Source organism: Bombus huntii, chromosome 14, assembly GCF_024542735.1.
Source record: "Bombus huntii isolate Logan2020A chromosome 14, iyBomHunt1.1, whole genome shotgun sequence".
NCBI classification, from domain to species: Eukaryota; Metazoa; Arthropoda; class Insecta; order Hymenoptera; family Apidae; genus Bombus; species Bombus huntii.
The window spans coordinates 2462322-2479720 of NC_066251.1; the positions used below are offsets into that span (position 1 = coordinate 2462322).

Here is a 17399-nt window from a genome sequence, read left to right on the forward strand (position 1 = left end):
AGAAACGAACTGGGAACAAAATTTCACATCTATTAAGTCAGTCTTATTTCAGTCTTACAGAGTGCAAGTGCAACTAATGCCTTCGTGAGTTTCATTAACGGCAAACTAAATTAGATATCCTCACATTCATTTAAGACTGACTAGCGATGCATTGAATTCTTATACATAGTATAGAATTCATATTTTACAGTAAACACCGTTTTGCATTAACTTTTTCCCAATTGTTGTGACATCAATTCGGATAATTAAGATAATAGGTAACGATGTTACTAGTCACGAATGTGATTGCGAAAGGAAAAAGTCGATGAAAATGGTAAATGAAATTAATCATATGCTAACAATAAACATGAACAAAATAATAATGATAATCATTACTAGTCTATAGATACTAGTACAATGATGCTAGTACAAAAAATGTCTTCGATGTATGATATGTCCGAAATATTACTACGACATTGATTTTTTGTATTTCTTTGACAACTGTGGTATCGTTAAGAGACGATGTATTCTCATTCTTTCTTTATGTAAATACTTCCTTCGTAATTCTGTTCATACCATCGACCGTATATATCTAACTTTTATCTTGGTGCATTCCGTTATTTCACCTTAATTATACACACACCGATAAAAGCTTTTTAATCGCAAAGATCCTTCATAAATTGCATTTATATCTCCTTGCGTAATCAACATGAGACGGTTATCACTAATTTAAACAATATCCTGAATTTTGATAGCTGGTCAATTCAGCATTCTACTCTATCATTATTTAATAATGATTTTTTCTTTAAAAAAAACATCTACTATGGATGGCAGCAAATTTTGAAAGTAAAGCTAATGCAAGCTATAGAAGTAGAATTTCGGTATCTTTGTTACGAAATATCTACTATACCAGAGAAAATAGTTACATTTTCATGGGAAATGACAACTATTTTCTTTATATATATATATATATAATTATATCACTTGTATTGTGCTACTCTCAAACTTGCGGCCCGATTTAATAAATATTCCCACCGAAAAAACAGACGAACAATCTTTTAAATTTTTACTAAAATTCGTTAGTGGGTAAAGAAGAAATAAATAAAAGTAAAACAACTCTACCGTTTATAAAACAAAAAAATTCCAATTTACAATGGCCAGCATTTTATATCACACGAAAAATTTTTGATTTATAAAAATTTTCTAATATTCTTTATTGCAAAAAAATTATTATTGCCATAACCATACTCAATTATTGTAATTTTTCGTTTTCTGTTATTACCCATGAATTTACAGATAACGTTAAGTACGTAATAACGTAAAAATAATATTCCTCTCCAAACGGAACATCTATAGAGAAACGTTATTTCCACGTTGTGCTTATTCGCCACAGATGAGAACATCCATAGCGATATGATTTCAGAACGAAAAGTTCTGAAAGTTTCTTTTTTTTTGTACTTGTGTATTTGGCACATAGACAATCCGAAGTTTCGAAAAGAATCTATACGGATTTTCATAAAATATATAATTAGTAAGAAAATATGTCTCTAATAATTTGTCTGACTAAAGCGTTACACGCTTGCTTCTAAAATATCGAACAGTTGTTGTGTTCGCAATCGTCGCGTAATTTTTTTTTCTTTTTTCTTTAGCCCCCATATATAAAATCTTATTCTTACTGTCGCCTTCTTCCCGCCACACCCTCTCTTATTCCTACAACCGGATTGATCGTTTAAATAAGAAGGAGACGATTGTTACCAAAATCTACGACGGCGATTCTACCGTCGAGACATAAAGATATTCCCGATGGTCTGTCCATTTCTTCATCGCCCTTACCGTAGCTGCCGTATCGTCTTATCAACATACCAGACCTGTCGAATATCTGTATTCGATGGTTTCTAGAGTCAGCTACGATAATGTTTCCTTCATCGTCGATTGCCAGACCTTGTGGTCTCAGAAACTGTTTGTTGCCACCAGCGACCTTGCACTCGAAAATGTTGGCGTTTACGAAATCAGCATCGATAACCACTAGTCTGTGATTATTGAAATCAGTGGTAATGACCTTGCCTTGGGGATTGAAAGCAACGCCACGCGGTGAATCAAAATGCTTCCACATATTCGGCGAGGCTTCGAAGCCGTATTTTCGTAGGAAAGTGCCCTCAGGACTGAATAACTGGACGCGATGATTTCTAGTATCGGACACGGCTATCTGGCATTCGCTGTTCACAGCCACATCCCATGGATAATTGAATTGACCACAGCGGCTGCCTTTTTCGCCGAAAAATAGAAGAAATTGGCCATCCATCGTCAAAATCTAAAAATTGACGAAATACGAATGATTCTTCTTTAACCCTGGCAAATTTAAATTTATCGATTTTCTACCTATTCTATTAACAAGTGTTTCGATCGCTTATTTTTAATTATTATGCTTATAATTATTATGCTTTCCTATTTGAATTAATCATAACGACTCTTGTCATGAAAAAAAAAAAAAAAGATTTCTGTAATATCGATATAAAAAATAATAAGATTGAATGATACAACAAATGAAATCATGTTAATTAACAGAATTGTTGACAGTACTTCATATGGCTAACAAATTTGTTATACTTGCTTCTGAAAGTTGTTTCTCACATTTCGCTATATTAGTGGCATGTGACGGGATCATTACAGGTTTGTTTAGTTGGATTTCTGTAATTAAGCGATATCGTACTAAAGATAAACGAGGGTTCAAATACTTTCAAACTCGCTATTCTCTCACTGCTTATTTTTATTATATTTGAGAATAGTTTGAATTACCTGTATACGATGATTATCTTTATCAGCTACAATTACACGGCGACGTGCATCGACGGCTACGCCAGCCGGGCGATCAAAGTGTCCTGGTCCGGTACCATATGAACCAAATCTTCTTAAAAAGGAACCATCTTGTTTATATATTTGAATACGATTGTTTGACCTATCTGCAACGACTATATGTCCTTCTCCATCACATGCTACGCCCCATGGTCGGCACAGATTGTCATCAACATCGCCGTTGTTTCCAATTATTGTTGAGGCTCTCGTTGGCACATCATGGCCTCGATTTACTACGACGGGCGAATCACTTAAAGCAACTGCTCTTCCTCCAATTGGTGAAACTGATAAAAAACAGTATCTATATTCAAAGACCATAGGACGCGGACTTTCATGGTGTCTCAGAGGTCGTCGATCGCCTATAGGTCCCGGATTATTCACCATAATGCTTCCAAAACCTGCTATAGCGCCCATTACATTCATGTCCGTAGAATTGAAAGAGATCCAATTTTCATCATGAGATGGAAGGGATCGATAGTTCTGATAGATTTGGAAAATCTGTATTCGATAAAAATCATGCGTTAGTAGAGTGTTTATGCATCTTAAAGTGACGGAAAGATATAAAATTTATTACTATAACGCTGAAATTTAGGAAGTTAAAGTAATCGATTTCAAATTTGATCTTTATAGCAGATATCTACGAGACGGTGTTATAGTGATTTTTATATTCCTTTATGAGACCTTTAATATTAACATTATTATGAAAAATAATTCAATATCGATAAGCATCCTATACTAAATATTAATCTAATTTTTTCACTAAGGCAGTGACACAATATCTCTAAAAGAATAATGTAAAAGCCATATGAAACAACAAATCAATCAAATCTGTATTAGATTTTAGATAGAACGTATAAAGAAAACGTGTGTATGCAGAGGAAGATAATTTCAGCATGATTCTGTTCGTCTTTTTCATTAGCCTGTAAATTTATGAATATCGGTAATTCTAGAATTAAAATATTCCACGAGAGGAAACGTTTGTCGAAATACTATCTAGATTTTGGAAAATGATGCACAAGCGCAGGATCAGAGAGGTAGAAAAATGTTTTGTGCCATATATTCACGATTGAATATCAGAAGATTGATAACATGTGATATCTACCAACTAATATCAGATTTTAAAGAAACATTTCATATAGAGTAACCTAATAACTACGATGTTACAATTGTTAAATATATTTAGTTACAGTACTATTTTTTGATAACCAGCAATGTCGATAAAATGATAGTAGTGGAAAGGTTTTTAGTACTATTAGTTTCACTACGTATAACGAATGTTGGGAGGATTCGTTAGTTATCTAGATATCGAAAAACTAAAAAATATTAGATATTTGATTTCATTGATCAATACCTCAGCTGAAGCCATATCCTTGGTAACTGTTAGATTCATTGGATTGTTAATATAAGCTTTGTTCTCCATAATTTGACTAAGTTTGTTAGCAGCTCGAGTTAGTCGCATTATTCCATTTCTGATCCCATCCTCTTTTTCCTGTAGCGCAGCATATTTTTCAATTCTGGCTTTCTCTATACTGTCTAACAGTTCTCTTTCTCTTGCCTCCAAAGCGACAGCTATTCTTTTCGTGCACATCGTCAAATCTGCAGCTGCTTGTCTTGCTTTTTGATCTAACAGTTCTGCCGCTACCTGCAAAAGAAATTGTAGACACGAACATTTTACGAATACATTAAAACGCTCCACCTGCACACTTGTTTACTTTCCACCAGTGATTTTAAGTGAATTTTCATTTTCGCCATATTTTTGTTTAAATTTTGCTCTCCTTAAAAGAATCGAAGTAACATGCAGCGATAGAAACTATCGGAGAGTATACTGGAAACCTGGTTAGAAGAGTATTCGGAAATTTTTATATTGAAAAATTTTTGAAAACAAAATCCTAAAAAAGAACAGCTGCATGGATTTAGACAACCCAGTAAGCAGATGACGTCAAAGATAAGATTGCAAGCGGACGGTTAATAGGAGCATTGTTCTGTATATTTAATTTTTCTAAAAACATTGTATCTAATTATATATTTCGACATAGATGTTGATAATGTATCAATAATTCTTGATTTAAGATATCTAATATTAACTGTTATTACTTCAGTCAATTCGCTGTGCTTAATTTTTCTAGAAGGTACCGACACAATAATATTAAACATTCTCGATGTAAACTATCATTATCATATTTTGTTATATCTGCGATAAATGAATTTCTCAAAGGATAACTTACTTGCACATTATCTAATTCATCGGTGAGGACCGAAACTCCAAGCTTAGCGTCTTTCAGTACTTGGCCCGCTTGAATGCAAGTTTCTTCAATGGCTTTATTGAAATCAATTGTAGCGTGGTCCCGATGAAGTTGGAATCCACACTCAGCGCAAATAGGTATGCAACAAGTCTGACAAAATAATCGTTGACCATGATGATGAATATCGCAGTAAAATGGCCTTTGTAAAAGAAACAAATTTGGATTAACGACTGCGGGGTTCAGTACCTCCACCGGTGCATCTTGCGGCGGAGCACATTCGGCCCCGATCTCTGCGTCCGGAAGATTCTGTGTACAAGAAAAAAAGATACTTCATTAGCATATAACATAGTTCTATGGTAGTTCTCAGATACTATTGAAATTTTTACTTTTTAAAATTTATTTTATTCGTCGATAAGAAATCTATAACGAATAAACTTAAGTTAAAGATTACACATAGAAGTTAACCGTTTAAGGAAGGCTGATAGATCAAAATATATTTACCAAACGCTGACGCCTAGAGCACTTTCCGCAAGGTATCTCAGTACAATCCTTGCATACATCATTAGCTTGTAAGAATCTATTACTGCGGGAACCAGATATACCCGATATACCCGGTATACCCGGTATACCCGGTATACCAGATATACCCGATATACTCAAACTACCGCTGCAGACTTGTGCTAAAGTGGTAATCAATTTATCCATCTGACATTCTTCTGGGGATGCACTGTAACCGGGTGGGGAGTTCATGCTGTTTGGGGACGATGCACTAGTGCCTGGTGGACTTGCGCTGGGATTATCGGGTCTGATAAGTGGCGGCTGGTATGCATTGGCCAACTGTAACGAAAGAAAACGTACAAGTGTGATAGAATAAAAATCAAAATCCTTTACTTTATAATTGAACACCTTGGATCCGTTAGTACCTCACTAAGGTATTGCAAAAATGTTTCAAATTTATGTAGAAATGGATATTAAATGAAACTTGCATTAAAAAATCTTGTTTTTACTTGTTTTGTGTGTGTAATGTGTAAACATGTAAAATTATTTAAAACATCCATATTGATCTTGTGTGTGATTCAACATTGGTAAGTGTGAATAATAAAAGTTTCTTTCACTGCATACCCTAAGAAGTTCTGCATTCGGATCTTCCGGTCCTGGGATGTGTGGAAGGCTTGGAGTATGAAAGAAGTAATTTAATCTAGAATTGTGTTTTTGATCCATGACGCTGTAGGTGTGTAATTAAAACACTTCGGGAAATTCAATATGGAATTGTCTCGTCGTGATAACTTCACCTGGAACAAAAATAATTCAAATAATTTAAATCAAGACTTAAGTAATTATTTTCATTATATTACACAAATTTTTGTCAAACGTGAAAGTAAGTAACCCCAAAGCTGTACTCTAGCTTACACGTTGTATCAACCACTACATACACCGTAAACATAATGTAAGGTTCTGTATGTATAAAATCCTAAGAAAATGAATATTAATTTCTTCGCTGATTTCTGCAGAAACTTTTACTCTTAAACAATATGGTGTATATATATATATGTACGCATACATATACAGGATGTCTAAGGTATTCTCAACGAAATTTTGTCAATACATTTTGTAGGTGGAAATTTTATTCGTAACAAACGACGTACTCGTACATAACATCTTCCCCTTACTTACATCCGTAGAAGAAATTGAAGATCGACTTAGAGAAAACTGGGACACTCGACAAGACATAGGGATACTTCTCGTTGGTCCCTTTAACAGTCATACCGTATCGATTGTGACTTACGGGTCAAAAAATATCGAATGTATTTACAGTATCATAGTTACAAGCTGAATCAAGATCGATTCATAGGGGAGTCAACGGAAAAGCATTTTGAATCGTACGGATGACCTCTTGATCTAGTTTTAAAGACGAAACACCCCTGCACAGCTGGTTCAAGGTCATCATACGAGTCCTGCACAGCCAAGAACCGTGATACCCTTTTTAGTTCGGGGGTCGAGAAATGGGATCCCGCTTCCATTGGTGGGACCTCGTAGAAATCAATAACAGTAGGAAATTCGACGTAAGTACACACGTATCGCCGTCTATGTGTTTCTAAATGAATGTTTCAGTCAGCTTCTAATCGTAACTTTCTCCATCCGTTAAAGTACTATTCGTGACTCAAATATAGAGACTTCGATTCGATGGGATAGAATTCGTTACTTCATTCGTTTCATCGTCACCTCTGTTGAAGATGGTATTGAATGAAAATGTATTTCGAATTCATGGTAAATGGCAAAGACACGGAAAATTTTCCAGGTTTCTATTGTTATTTATATGAACTATAGTCAAATCAGGGGATTTCTAAAGAAAAAAAAAAACAGAATCCTTAAAAACGGAGTCGACTTTCAGTTTTCTATGAGGCCACGTGGCTTGAAAGTTACTTATTTCCTTATATTATTATTGCATTATTGCTATCAGATGATATCTATAGCAATTATCTATAGCATCTATCAGATGATATCTATAGCAATTACTAAAAATCTAAATTAATGTGAATCTCATTCTAGTTCAAAAGCTGCTACTCCAATCGCTCTAAAAGTTAGAAATTACACACTATAACTTCGTAACATGATGCGACTACAGTATAAATCACGCTTGCGTCAAGAATAAAATGAAATTAACATCTCAAACAAGCTGACATTAACATTAATGTACGAATATTTGCATTTCTATTTCTAGAAATACTCATGCATCTACTTATAATATATTATAAAATAGCATATTGTAATATATTTAAAGAATGTAAAGGTAAATATTGTTAAAAACGATGTAAACCAAGTCCCATTCTGTGATCTCTCGGGTTTCGAATTACGTAACAAATAAAGTGTTATTAAGAATAATATTTGCTTTTAATTATTAAAAATATTTCTCCTGTAAATTATATTCCATATTATACACAAGATCGAATGCAACAGTTATATGGTGAGTATTTACGTTATGAAATTATGAATTTTAAACTACATTAAAATTTCTATCGTACATTAATAATAATAAATCAAAAGAATTCCTCAATGAGAATTAATAGCAGCGTTTAAACAAGAATTTAGTCTTTTAGTCTTTCAAGTTCTTCAATTTAACGCATACTTCAAACCGAATATTAATATGACAGGGAAATGACTCGTGTTGCCTTCATAAATGTAAAATCTCATACAACGAGTTCAATACTGACAACCGTATGAATGAAACTTCATCGTCTGGCCGATAATACTGTTAATTAGTTTTCAATTGTGTGAATTCCGTTCTTATGTAACCACATAACTCATTAATTGACACGTTTATCAAAGGGTATATTAGAAAATGCATTCTGAAATCTGAATAAAATTATATTCATTAATTACAACTGTAATATTCGTTTAACTATAATTAATGAAATATCAACAACGACAAAATATATTGTACGTTATTTCAGAGTGAGTATATCCCTTAATTATATTTCAGAAATTTCTCTAATACAAAACGTCAATCACAATTTATTTCTTACATAAAATGACTTGTATGCATTATACGTTTAGGAAAAACCTAATTTATTAACTTTCTATCAAAAGTTTAATATAATACCATGCAATTCTATTGCTTTTTATATCGCGTTTAACAAACGTAATTTGTTTTAAATAATTTGTAAAACGTTTGCTAATAATATAATATTGGATTGGCAAAATTCCTGAACAATCATCCTGAACGAAATTATTGAACAATCAAATTTTAATAAAATGCAATATTGCAATACTCGCCTGATAAAATCTGTATGACCCTTATAGTATAAGGATGACCTCCTCTCACTTTTGTATGAAAAAAAAACTGTTCTATTTATCGAATAAGAGTATAAAATCGACAAAGAAAATGTTTCAGGCAAACGAAAAACTTCTAATCTAACATTCGACTAAAAATAGAAATTTACAACACGAAAACAAAAATATTTCTATAAATATTCTACATTTACAATAATTTAATAAATTAATAAAAACAAATCTACTAATTATTTGTTTAATAATATATTTATAAAAGTTGGTCCACTATGACCGCTAAGGATCAGGGATGGTTTGTCTATGAAGAAATGGCACGTTTGGTTTACGATAATTTCAAGCGAAAACCCTACACATTGACCTGCAAACTTTCCCTTTTTCCGTTTTTCCAGCAGCTGGCCTGCAGCAGTTAGGGGGTGCTATCCTTGAAATTACCATGGTGACGAAGGTTAGGCTTGCTATTCTTTTCGAGGGTCAAAAAGAAAGAGAAAGTGAAGTATGTGTATCTGTCATTCCCTGGGACCCCCAGTAACGTATAGCAACAAGAAATTCCGAGGAATTGTAAACGCGGCTAGTAGCAGGTAACTGTCACTATTCTAGGAGATATTTGAAAAATTTGTCCGATGTTTCATTGTCACTAGGTAACAAAGAAAAGAAGATAAGGAAAATATGAAAAGGAATTATCTAGCTGTTTCCTGTTTGGGTTACTGAATATATATATGGGATGCTTCCTTTGTAGGAAAGATGCTGAGAATTGTTTTCCAAGGATATTGTTTTTGGAATTTTACACGAAAGTAAAATTCAAAAGTTTTTACTTTTGATGAATTAATGTATGAAAATATATATAGAATGGAAATAAAAATTAATGAAATATCGCACCGTAGATTTTGATATTCTAAACAATTCATCCGGAAACGATGCTTTTATTTCATGTCGATCAAAAATAGGATAAGCAAAATATGGAAAACTATTTTGAATTTAAATTGGTTTTAATGATAAATTGATTTTAAATTGTATTTTTATTATTTCTCAATATCGACTGTATGAATGTTTTAAAAAAAACTATGCTTAGAGTATAGCAAAAAATAGCTAGAAATTCATACAATGTTTTGCTACCTAACGAGCAATATTATGTACGTAAAGAAAGATTAGCTAGATATTTCGTGTAAATAGTTATTTAAATATATAATGTAATATATTAAAAGTTAAAATTGAAAAAATATAAGTGGACAAAGTATGAATATAAATCGAAATATTTTTATAAGATTTGTTTCTCAGATAAGAGGAAAATACATGCGTCTGCGTATCTATCGGACAATATATACGTGTATATATTTATTTTATTATATTAAAATATAAATTTTTCCATTATATCATTAAACCCAATAAAATTTTTTACAACACACAATCTATACTTACAGTTTAAAAAATTCAGAAAAAAGTTCTTTTAAACATTCAATGTTGATATTTCAAAATGTCTTCTATTCAAATTATATTAAACAAATTCATTTATATACACTTGTACGTATAAATAAAAAAAAATAAAGAACGATTAAATATTAACTTCACGATACCACCGTATTTTTATTGAAAAATATTTTCAAAGTGACAGAAAGTAAGCGATCATAGAGACACGTTTGACAAACCGATGAAAATGAACGAACTTCCCGAATTTCGTTTTCATCGTTGGGTAACGTCGTCGTAGATACTTACTTTCCCTCTCGTTCGAATTTCAATGTCGTTCGAGAAGAGCACTTTACGACACAAATACACGAATGTAAACGAACAACGTTCGACCTGAGTGACAATCAATTTTCAAGCTATCTAATTAACGCCCTACGTCGCTCTATTCGATCACAACATTAATAATACCTTTAAACTGACCGAGAGTCAAGGATCGATGGAATCGTTTTCACTTTCGTTTCATTGCGGGAGCGTACGCTCTCATTTATTTAAAGTTACATGAAACAGGAGAGTCGTTTGCCTCTCTTTGTCTAACGATTTTCATTCAAATTACAAAAAAAAAAAAAAAAAAGAAAAAAGAAAAAAAACAACAAACGAACTATAAATCTAACATATAAAATACGTTAAAATGTTAAAAAAAAAAAAAAGATAAATACCCTTGTTAAGAAGAAGTTGTTCCTAGAAGGCCAAGATGAATGGTTGAAGCAAGAAGTATCAACTGATCCTCCACCGCTGGAGGCTGGCGCGATAATAAGTTTAAATGGATGGAAAGACCGGAAGAAGTGTGAGCACGTGGTCGTCGAAGAATGCAACTGCAGGGGTATGTCGGACCTCTGATGTCTAGTGATCTCCCGAATTCGACAACTCGAGTACTGAGTTCTGGTTTGAAACTCGGATCCCTTTAGCACCCTCTGCCCCTCTCCTTCTCTTCCTCTGCTCCCCCGCTCCAACCCTCGGCCGTCCGTTTAGCCAGGCAAGCGAGCTTTTCTCGACCAATCGAGAGAATGCATTTTTACCCCCACATTCGAATTGGCGATTCACACCCCCGCACTATCTTTCCACGTTGAGGCAACAAATACACAATACTCCCTTTTTCTCTCTCTCTCTCCTAACTGTTCTATCCCTACCATCCCTTACCATCTATTTTCATTCGATTTAACGTTTACGTTCCTCTACGAGGACCTAAGAATTTTCGTTAAATCGAACCATTTCAGATCCAGATATATATCGGACCATTCCACTTCGAGTTATAGGCAGCATATATACAGCTCCAACATTACATATAAATTATTATAAAAATCAATTATTAAGATTTATAAGTTATTTCGTTTGGAAGTGAATTGGAAGAGGTCGGCGCCTCGCAGTGTGAATGCGACTACACGGAAGTAGTAGCATGCAACAATATGTATCCATATGCAATGAAGCTTGAAGTCCAGTTAAACGTGTTATTCACCAGGTGCAGAATAAATGAATGACCAAGCAACGAGGATGAGCGGAAGCCAGTTCCTCATGACTCATATGACGTGCATGACTCTAACGCAAGAATGATGTAGAGCTCGTGGTCGTAAACACGAGAGATGAGAGCTTTTCACCGAGGGAAACACGGTCACATCACTCTATACATGATTACTGTACGGTGTCATTGTGAACGATTGCACTCGTGTGCGTACGTACGTGCATTCGATAGATCGTTAGTATTTGATTTCTCTTACGAGGGATAGAAGCTTACCACTGTGGCGGCATTCCAGGGCGCAGACGATTTAATCGTAGTCACCTCCTCCAGAGCGTACGTGTACATGCAGCTACGTAATCCAGCACCTATATACTCGGCGGAAGAGTTTTCCATATCAAGGGACGATAGGACGCGTGCGCGGGGAAATCATGAATGGAGCCCACCGCTCAATGCGAGGGGAGTCCAGCTACACAATCACAATCATACATCCACTCTACTTTTATTTATATCCCTCCAACGGCGACCTTCAACCAAGGTAGGTTTGATCAGACAAATCAGGTTCTCCATTCTGTGGAGAAACAGGTGTCATATCCGATTGTTCACGATTTTTATACAACGATTGTTCTCGTCAAAGGACGCAAACCGATGATAAATTATGATCCTGAAGTTGGTGCCTTTAGGTCCATGTGGACATTTTATTTGCACAAGGCAATCGATGATCTCTGTTGGAAATCATGCTTGCTAGAGCTATTTGTAATATGCATAATTTTTGGTCTCTCTTGGGGGTGGGTTAAATAGATAAACAATGTGTCAGACATTTACAATTACAGTTCTTTGATGTATTTCATTAAATTTCTTCTTCCTGATAGAAGTTTATTTTATGAAATTGATTTTTCAGTATCTTATACTCTTTATGAGAATATCGTACCAGTTATTGATAACCGTAGGATAATCTAAAATTAAAATTATGTTATACGAGAAGCCTGTTGAACATTCAAATCGAACGAGTAAATGAATATTGATTTCAATCATGGAAGTGTTATAAGTATTTATGTGAAAGATATAAAGAGATAAGGAAAGAGAATAAGGTGGGAGATATAAATCTGAATATTTCTCTTCAGTTTTCACGTCAATTGCTAATTTACCGAACCAGAATAATAGTCGAGCTTATAAACATATCAGGTGATTGATATGTTCTCTTTTGAGTCCACGCGCCTATTAATATGCAAATAAAACTGGACGTAAGACATGAACGATATGAATGGAAAAATATTTCTATGGAGAGTTGTTGGCACGATCAATTCCCGAATTGCATGTGATTCGCTTTTTAAAAGGTCGCCATTAGTAGTAACATTGACGTATGAAGAATTAGCGCAACCTCAGGTTTATGAATGAGTACCTTGGGCGTGAGGATCACGTGGCGCGGCGCTGTGGCGCTTTAACGATCGAGAACATCCTGTCTCCTCCCTTCGTCGAGCTTTATCACACACTCCCCTCTTTTCTCCTTTGATATGACCAGTACAGGATGTATCATTTATAGGATCTGGGTCGTATCGGAGCGATCAGGATTCAGCAAGTACAGATATCCTGCAAACGAAATATCATTTGCTGGAAACATCGTTGTTCAACGGAGAATATCTTGAGACTTAACGCAAAGAATTTTCCGAATGAAATATTTGTTTATAAAGCATACTTAATTGTCGAAACATATAGGAAAGGTTGAATTAGTATCATCTTTTTTTCTGTAATATCTGAAGTTTAATTTTGGGTGATAGAGAAACTATGATTTTATAGGAATGTACGTGTTGACAGTATATGATTTATGATCTTATCGTAATTCACATTTAAGTATTAAGCATTTAATGCCATCTTTTTATATCATTAAATTGTTATACAATCTATCAAAGTAGTTATACAAAGTAATTTACGATTACTTTGAATTACATTTACTATGGACAATCGAAATATTTCTTATGTTTTAAAATGACAGATTGATCAAAACTTTTTAGTGAGTTGTAGGATACAGGATCCGTGGGCGTACCTAAGTGCTTACATAGTTGTGGGTGCACATGTGGGCGGATTTAGCAGGAAAGTATAAAGTCATTGTTTTTGGCAAGATCACGTCTAACGCAAACAGTTAATTCCTTCATACAATAAAAAGATACAAAGTATCTAGACAGACTAATATCTTTCAAAATATACTGTACGTTTCGCTCTACCACATTAGTTTATGTAATTAAATAAATTGTAACTGTCTCAAATTGAATAAGTCTGTATCGAAGTATATTAATTTAAAGGATATTATCATGTCACAGTACTGTTACGAATAAATTATCTTTCACTAACGCTGAATAAGCATATAATAACATAATAACATTATGCCTGTTTAATGTAGCCATTTCTATAAACTGATTCTCAACGCGAGAATTGATTGTTATTTTAATAAATAACAAAAAAAAAAAAATTTCTATAAACTGTTTATGTATTTTGATATGAACAAACAATGCCTGATGTCAGAAGCACGATGTAGCAAACTGACATTTTAATAATAACGTGTACGAATTATGAATGTGATTAGCAGAATATTTAATAATTTTGAAATCTGCAGGAAAGTACAAATGTTCAAAGTATATGAAATATTCTAATAATATTAAAAATATAAAAAAATACATTTTTTTCAATCAGATAGCTACATTTGTAAACAGCTTATCGACCGATAAGATTGAAACTTTGAAACGAAAGTTTTCATGTAAAATTCTACGTTATAGAGTAACCTTTTCTTTCTTTGCCCAAAACTTTGCACCAATGACTACCATGACGAAATTCGGTGGAACGAATTTTTCTCGAAGCGTCAAACTTTCCATCAACAGACACTGTACTAAACCACGATGTAGCCAACTTTCCAGAAGGAAAGTTGGGAGCTTTTTTTCGCACCGAGGTCCGATATATCTCAAAATTTATTATGAGGGAAATTTGGAAGTTTCGATCGGCCAAGGCTGCTGTAACGTTCGTTGTGTCGTGAATTTTCGAGGATAGGATAGTTGAAACTTTTCGTGAATGGACCAGTTCGATGAATTGAAACGGCGTGTAGCACTAGCTATACATAAGTACACGCGTATATAGTCTCTACCCACGCTTTATGCGCGGGCGTCGCGACGAAGGCGTCGTAGCAGTTTCGCTCTTGCGATGACCTTGGAAGCACCCACGCGCCAAAAGAGACCACCACGCGGGGGTGGTTCGTTCATCGACGTTCCAGCTACTCTTCTCGATTTTCCTCCCCATTCTCTCTCTCTCTCTCTCTCTCTCTATGTACTTACGTATTTCCTATACGCAATATAGAATGCGCGTGCGCCATTCTAGCGCGTAAACGGAATTCACCTTCATGTTAAAATTCACGGTTCCCATTTACGTAAGTAGCTTATTATGTCCTCTCTTATTGGCGAATTCGTTCGTTCGTCAGTTTAATTTGACGATAACGCTTTCCAGCGTCAAAGTATATATTGCCAATGTTTAACGTATCATGATAGAAGAAATGAAAATTAGTTATGTCTGTGACGCCTTTGTCTCATAATGTAAAGGAACTGCTTGGTACTTCGTGCAAAGAAATTATTTCCTCACCTATAAAATAAAGGAATTCGATTTTAAAATTGAACGTTAGAATTTTTGTACTTATAGATAAATAATTATAGCATGTAAAATGTAGAAATACTTATTTGTATATACGTTCCTATATAAGTTATTTAGAAGATGAGAAGTATATGTGCGAATCGTCCCTTATACAGGAATCAATTTACTCAGAAACTGATAATTCTGCTTGAAAAATATACGTTATAACGGAAAAATTTAAAAATTATCGCTGCCTATACACGATACAATTATATCTATTTTTTATATAATTTATATATATTAACTATACAGTTATAACGTCTTTTTTCTGGTCAATTTAAAGTACTTCTCAACGCGAGAATTGATTGTAATTTCAACAAATAAATAAAAAAAAAATTTAAAGTACAATTGCTACTCTACCATAAAAGCTGTTTTAGAAAATACGAAATGCACATCGCTATGGTGAAACACAGTTTCGGAACTGTACTTTCTAACCTAATAAATCACCGGTTACCTACTGTCAGCTTAACAATACGCACAAGCAGGGTACAGTAAATGGTAAGTCGGTAAGTGGTAGGAACAGGTATAAAGAGTGTTCGCCAAACAGTACCCAGCTCATCTTTTAAGAAACTTTCCAATCAGTTCTGGCAATCTTCTAAAAAAAATTTTTTCAATCGTCGTCAAAAAATAGATATTGTTCTTTCTTTTTTTAAGAATTAAACGTCGTTACAAATTGGAAAATTTCGAATCACAACTTGTTTCAATTTTATGTCAAACTTTCTCCTGAAACATTGAGAGCCTTCTTGTTTCACGAAATAAGAACGAGATTGCGACATAAAATTTCGAAGATCGTAGAAACTTAATATTCTATGAAAAATTCTAAACAAAGTGGAGTAAATAATTTTTAAATAAAAATAAAATTATTTTTCTATATTCCTATACCTTTATGGTTCTTAACGTGTAAGCTAAGAAAAATGCCATTGTTCACAAAGTATTTACTGAGGCCTGCAAGTACATCCCATTTAAAAGACTTTTTCAGAATTTCCACGAAAACACTTACCGAGTGCAGATGTTTGTTACGGATTATTGTATCTTTTACTACGCATTTATGGCATGGGGTACAAAGCGAAGGACAAAGATCGGAGGCTTTAAAAATTCTTACTTTTGTGGGTGTGTAAGAAGGCACAGGATTGCAATTTCCGTTGAACTTCCGGAGAAAGTTTTCATTATTATGAAGAATTTAAAAATGTCGAACTTCTAACAATTGTAACATAAAATATATCAAGACATACATTATAAATAATATTTATATTGAATATATAACTATACATATATATTGAATTTCAGTTATAAATAGGGATTTGAAGTAAAGTTATATTAAGAAGTAAAATTATTTTTATTTAATGAATTATATACTTTTCTTACTAGGTAATATTTTTGCTTGTTAATGTTATATTAGAAGAGTAAGATATATATTTATAACAATAACAATTAGAATAAATGAAACAAGTATTTTCGGAGACTTGTCTTTGTGATTTAGCAAACAATTATGGTCAAATATAGCCTGCATTTAAATTAACGGTACAAGTAACAATCTACTTGTCAGTTCAGCAATAATACCATGAAGTTGTTAAAATTTATGAGTCGCATAGTGAAATTTTGACCACTTCGACACATCTGCTACAACCCTGGAAACCTTTGTTCCAACAGTATTTCCTTAATCCCTTTCTGTAATTATACCTGCTTGAACTGTAAAAGGAATTTTCGCCAAGGACACAAAAGATATACATAGGTCAAATGGTACAAAGTATGCATGAGTCTATTCTGTAGAATTTCTTTAAGAAGACTAAAACGTAGTTGTTGGATTCTTAAGGTCTAAAATCCATTATCTTGACAGCGCAATAAATCACTATTACACGCAGTAAATCACGACTACATTACCTTTATTTTCTTATATTTATTAAAAATTTTAAAGTGTTTATTAAAAAAAATTAAAAATGAGTAAAAAATATACT

The 17399-nt window shown here is 33.6% G+C and overlaps 1 protein-coding gene across 3 annotated transcripts in view; it reads right to left on the reverse strand.

Moving 5' to 3' along the window:
* Nucleotides 1–1420: 1420 nt before the first annotated feature.
* LOC126873358 (E3 ubiquitin-protein ligase TRIM71) overlaps nt 1421–17399 on the reverse strand; it is a 51242-nt gene continuing 35263 nt past the window's right edge. Inside the window, exons 6-13 of one of the 3 annotated variants that reach the window (XM_050634143.1) lie at nt 12055–15396; nt 6198–6367; nt 5577–5912; nt 5322–5381; nt 5058–5225; nt 4184–4474; nt 2776–3330; nt 1421–2290 (exon numbers count right to left, since the gene is read on the reverse strand). In XM_050634143.1, coding sequence (XP_050490100.1) covers nt 1709–2290; nt 2776–3330; nt 4184–4474; nt 5058–5225; nt 5322–5381; nt 5577–5912; nt 6198–6296 — 2091 coding nt within the window. In that variant the 5' untranslated portion in view covers nt 6297–6367; nt 12055–15396 and the 3' untranslated portion in view covers nt 1421–1708. Of the gene's footprint in view, nt 2291–2775; nt 3331–4183; nt 4475–5057; nt 5382–5576; nt 5913–6197; nt 6368–10981; nt 11363–12054; nt 15726–17399 lie in introns of those variants that run through there. The other 2 variants (XM_050634142.1, XM_050634141.1) reach the window with 2 other exon arrangements.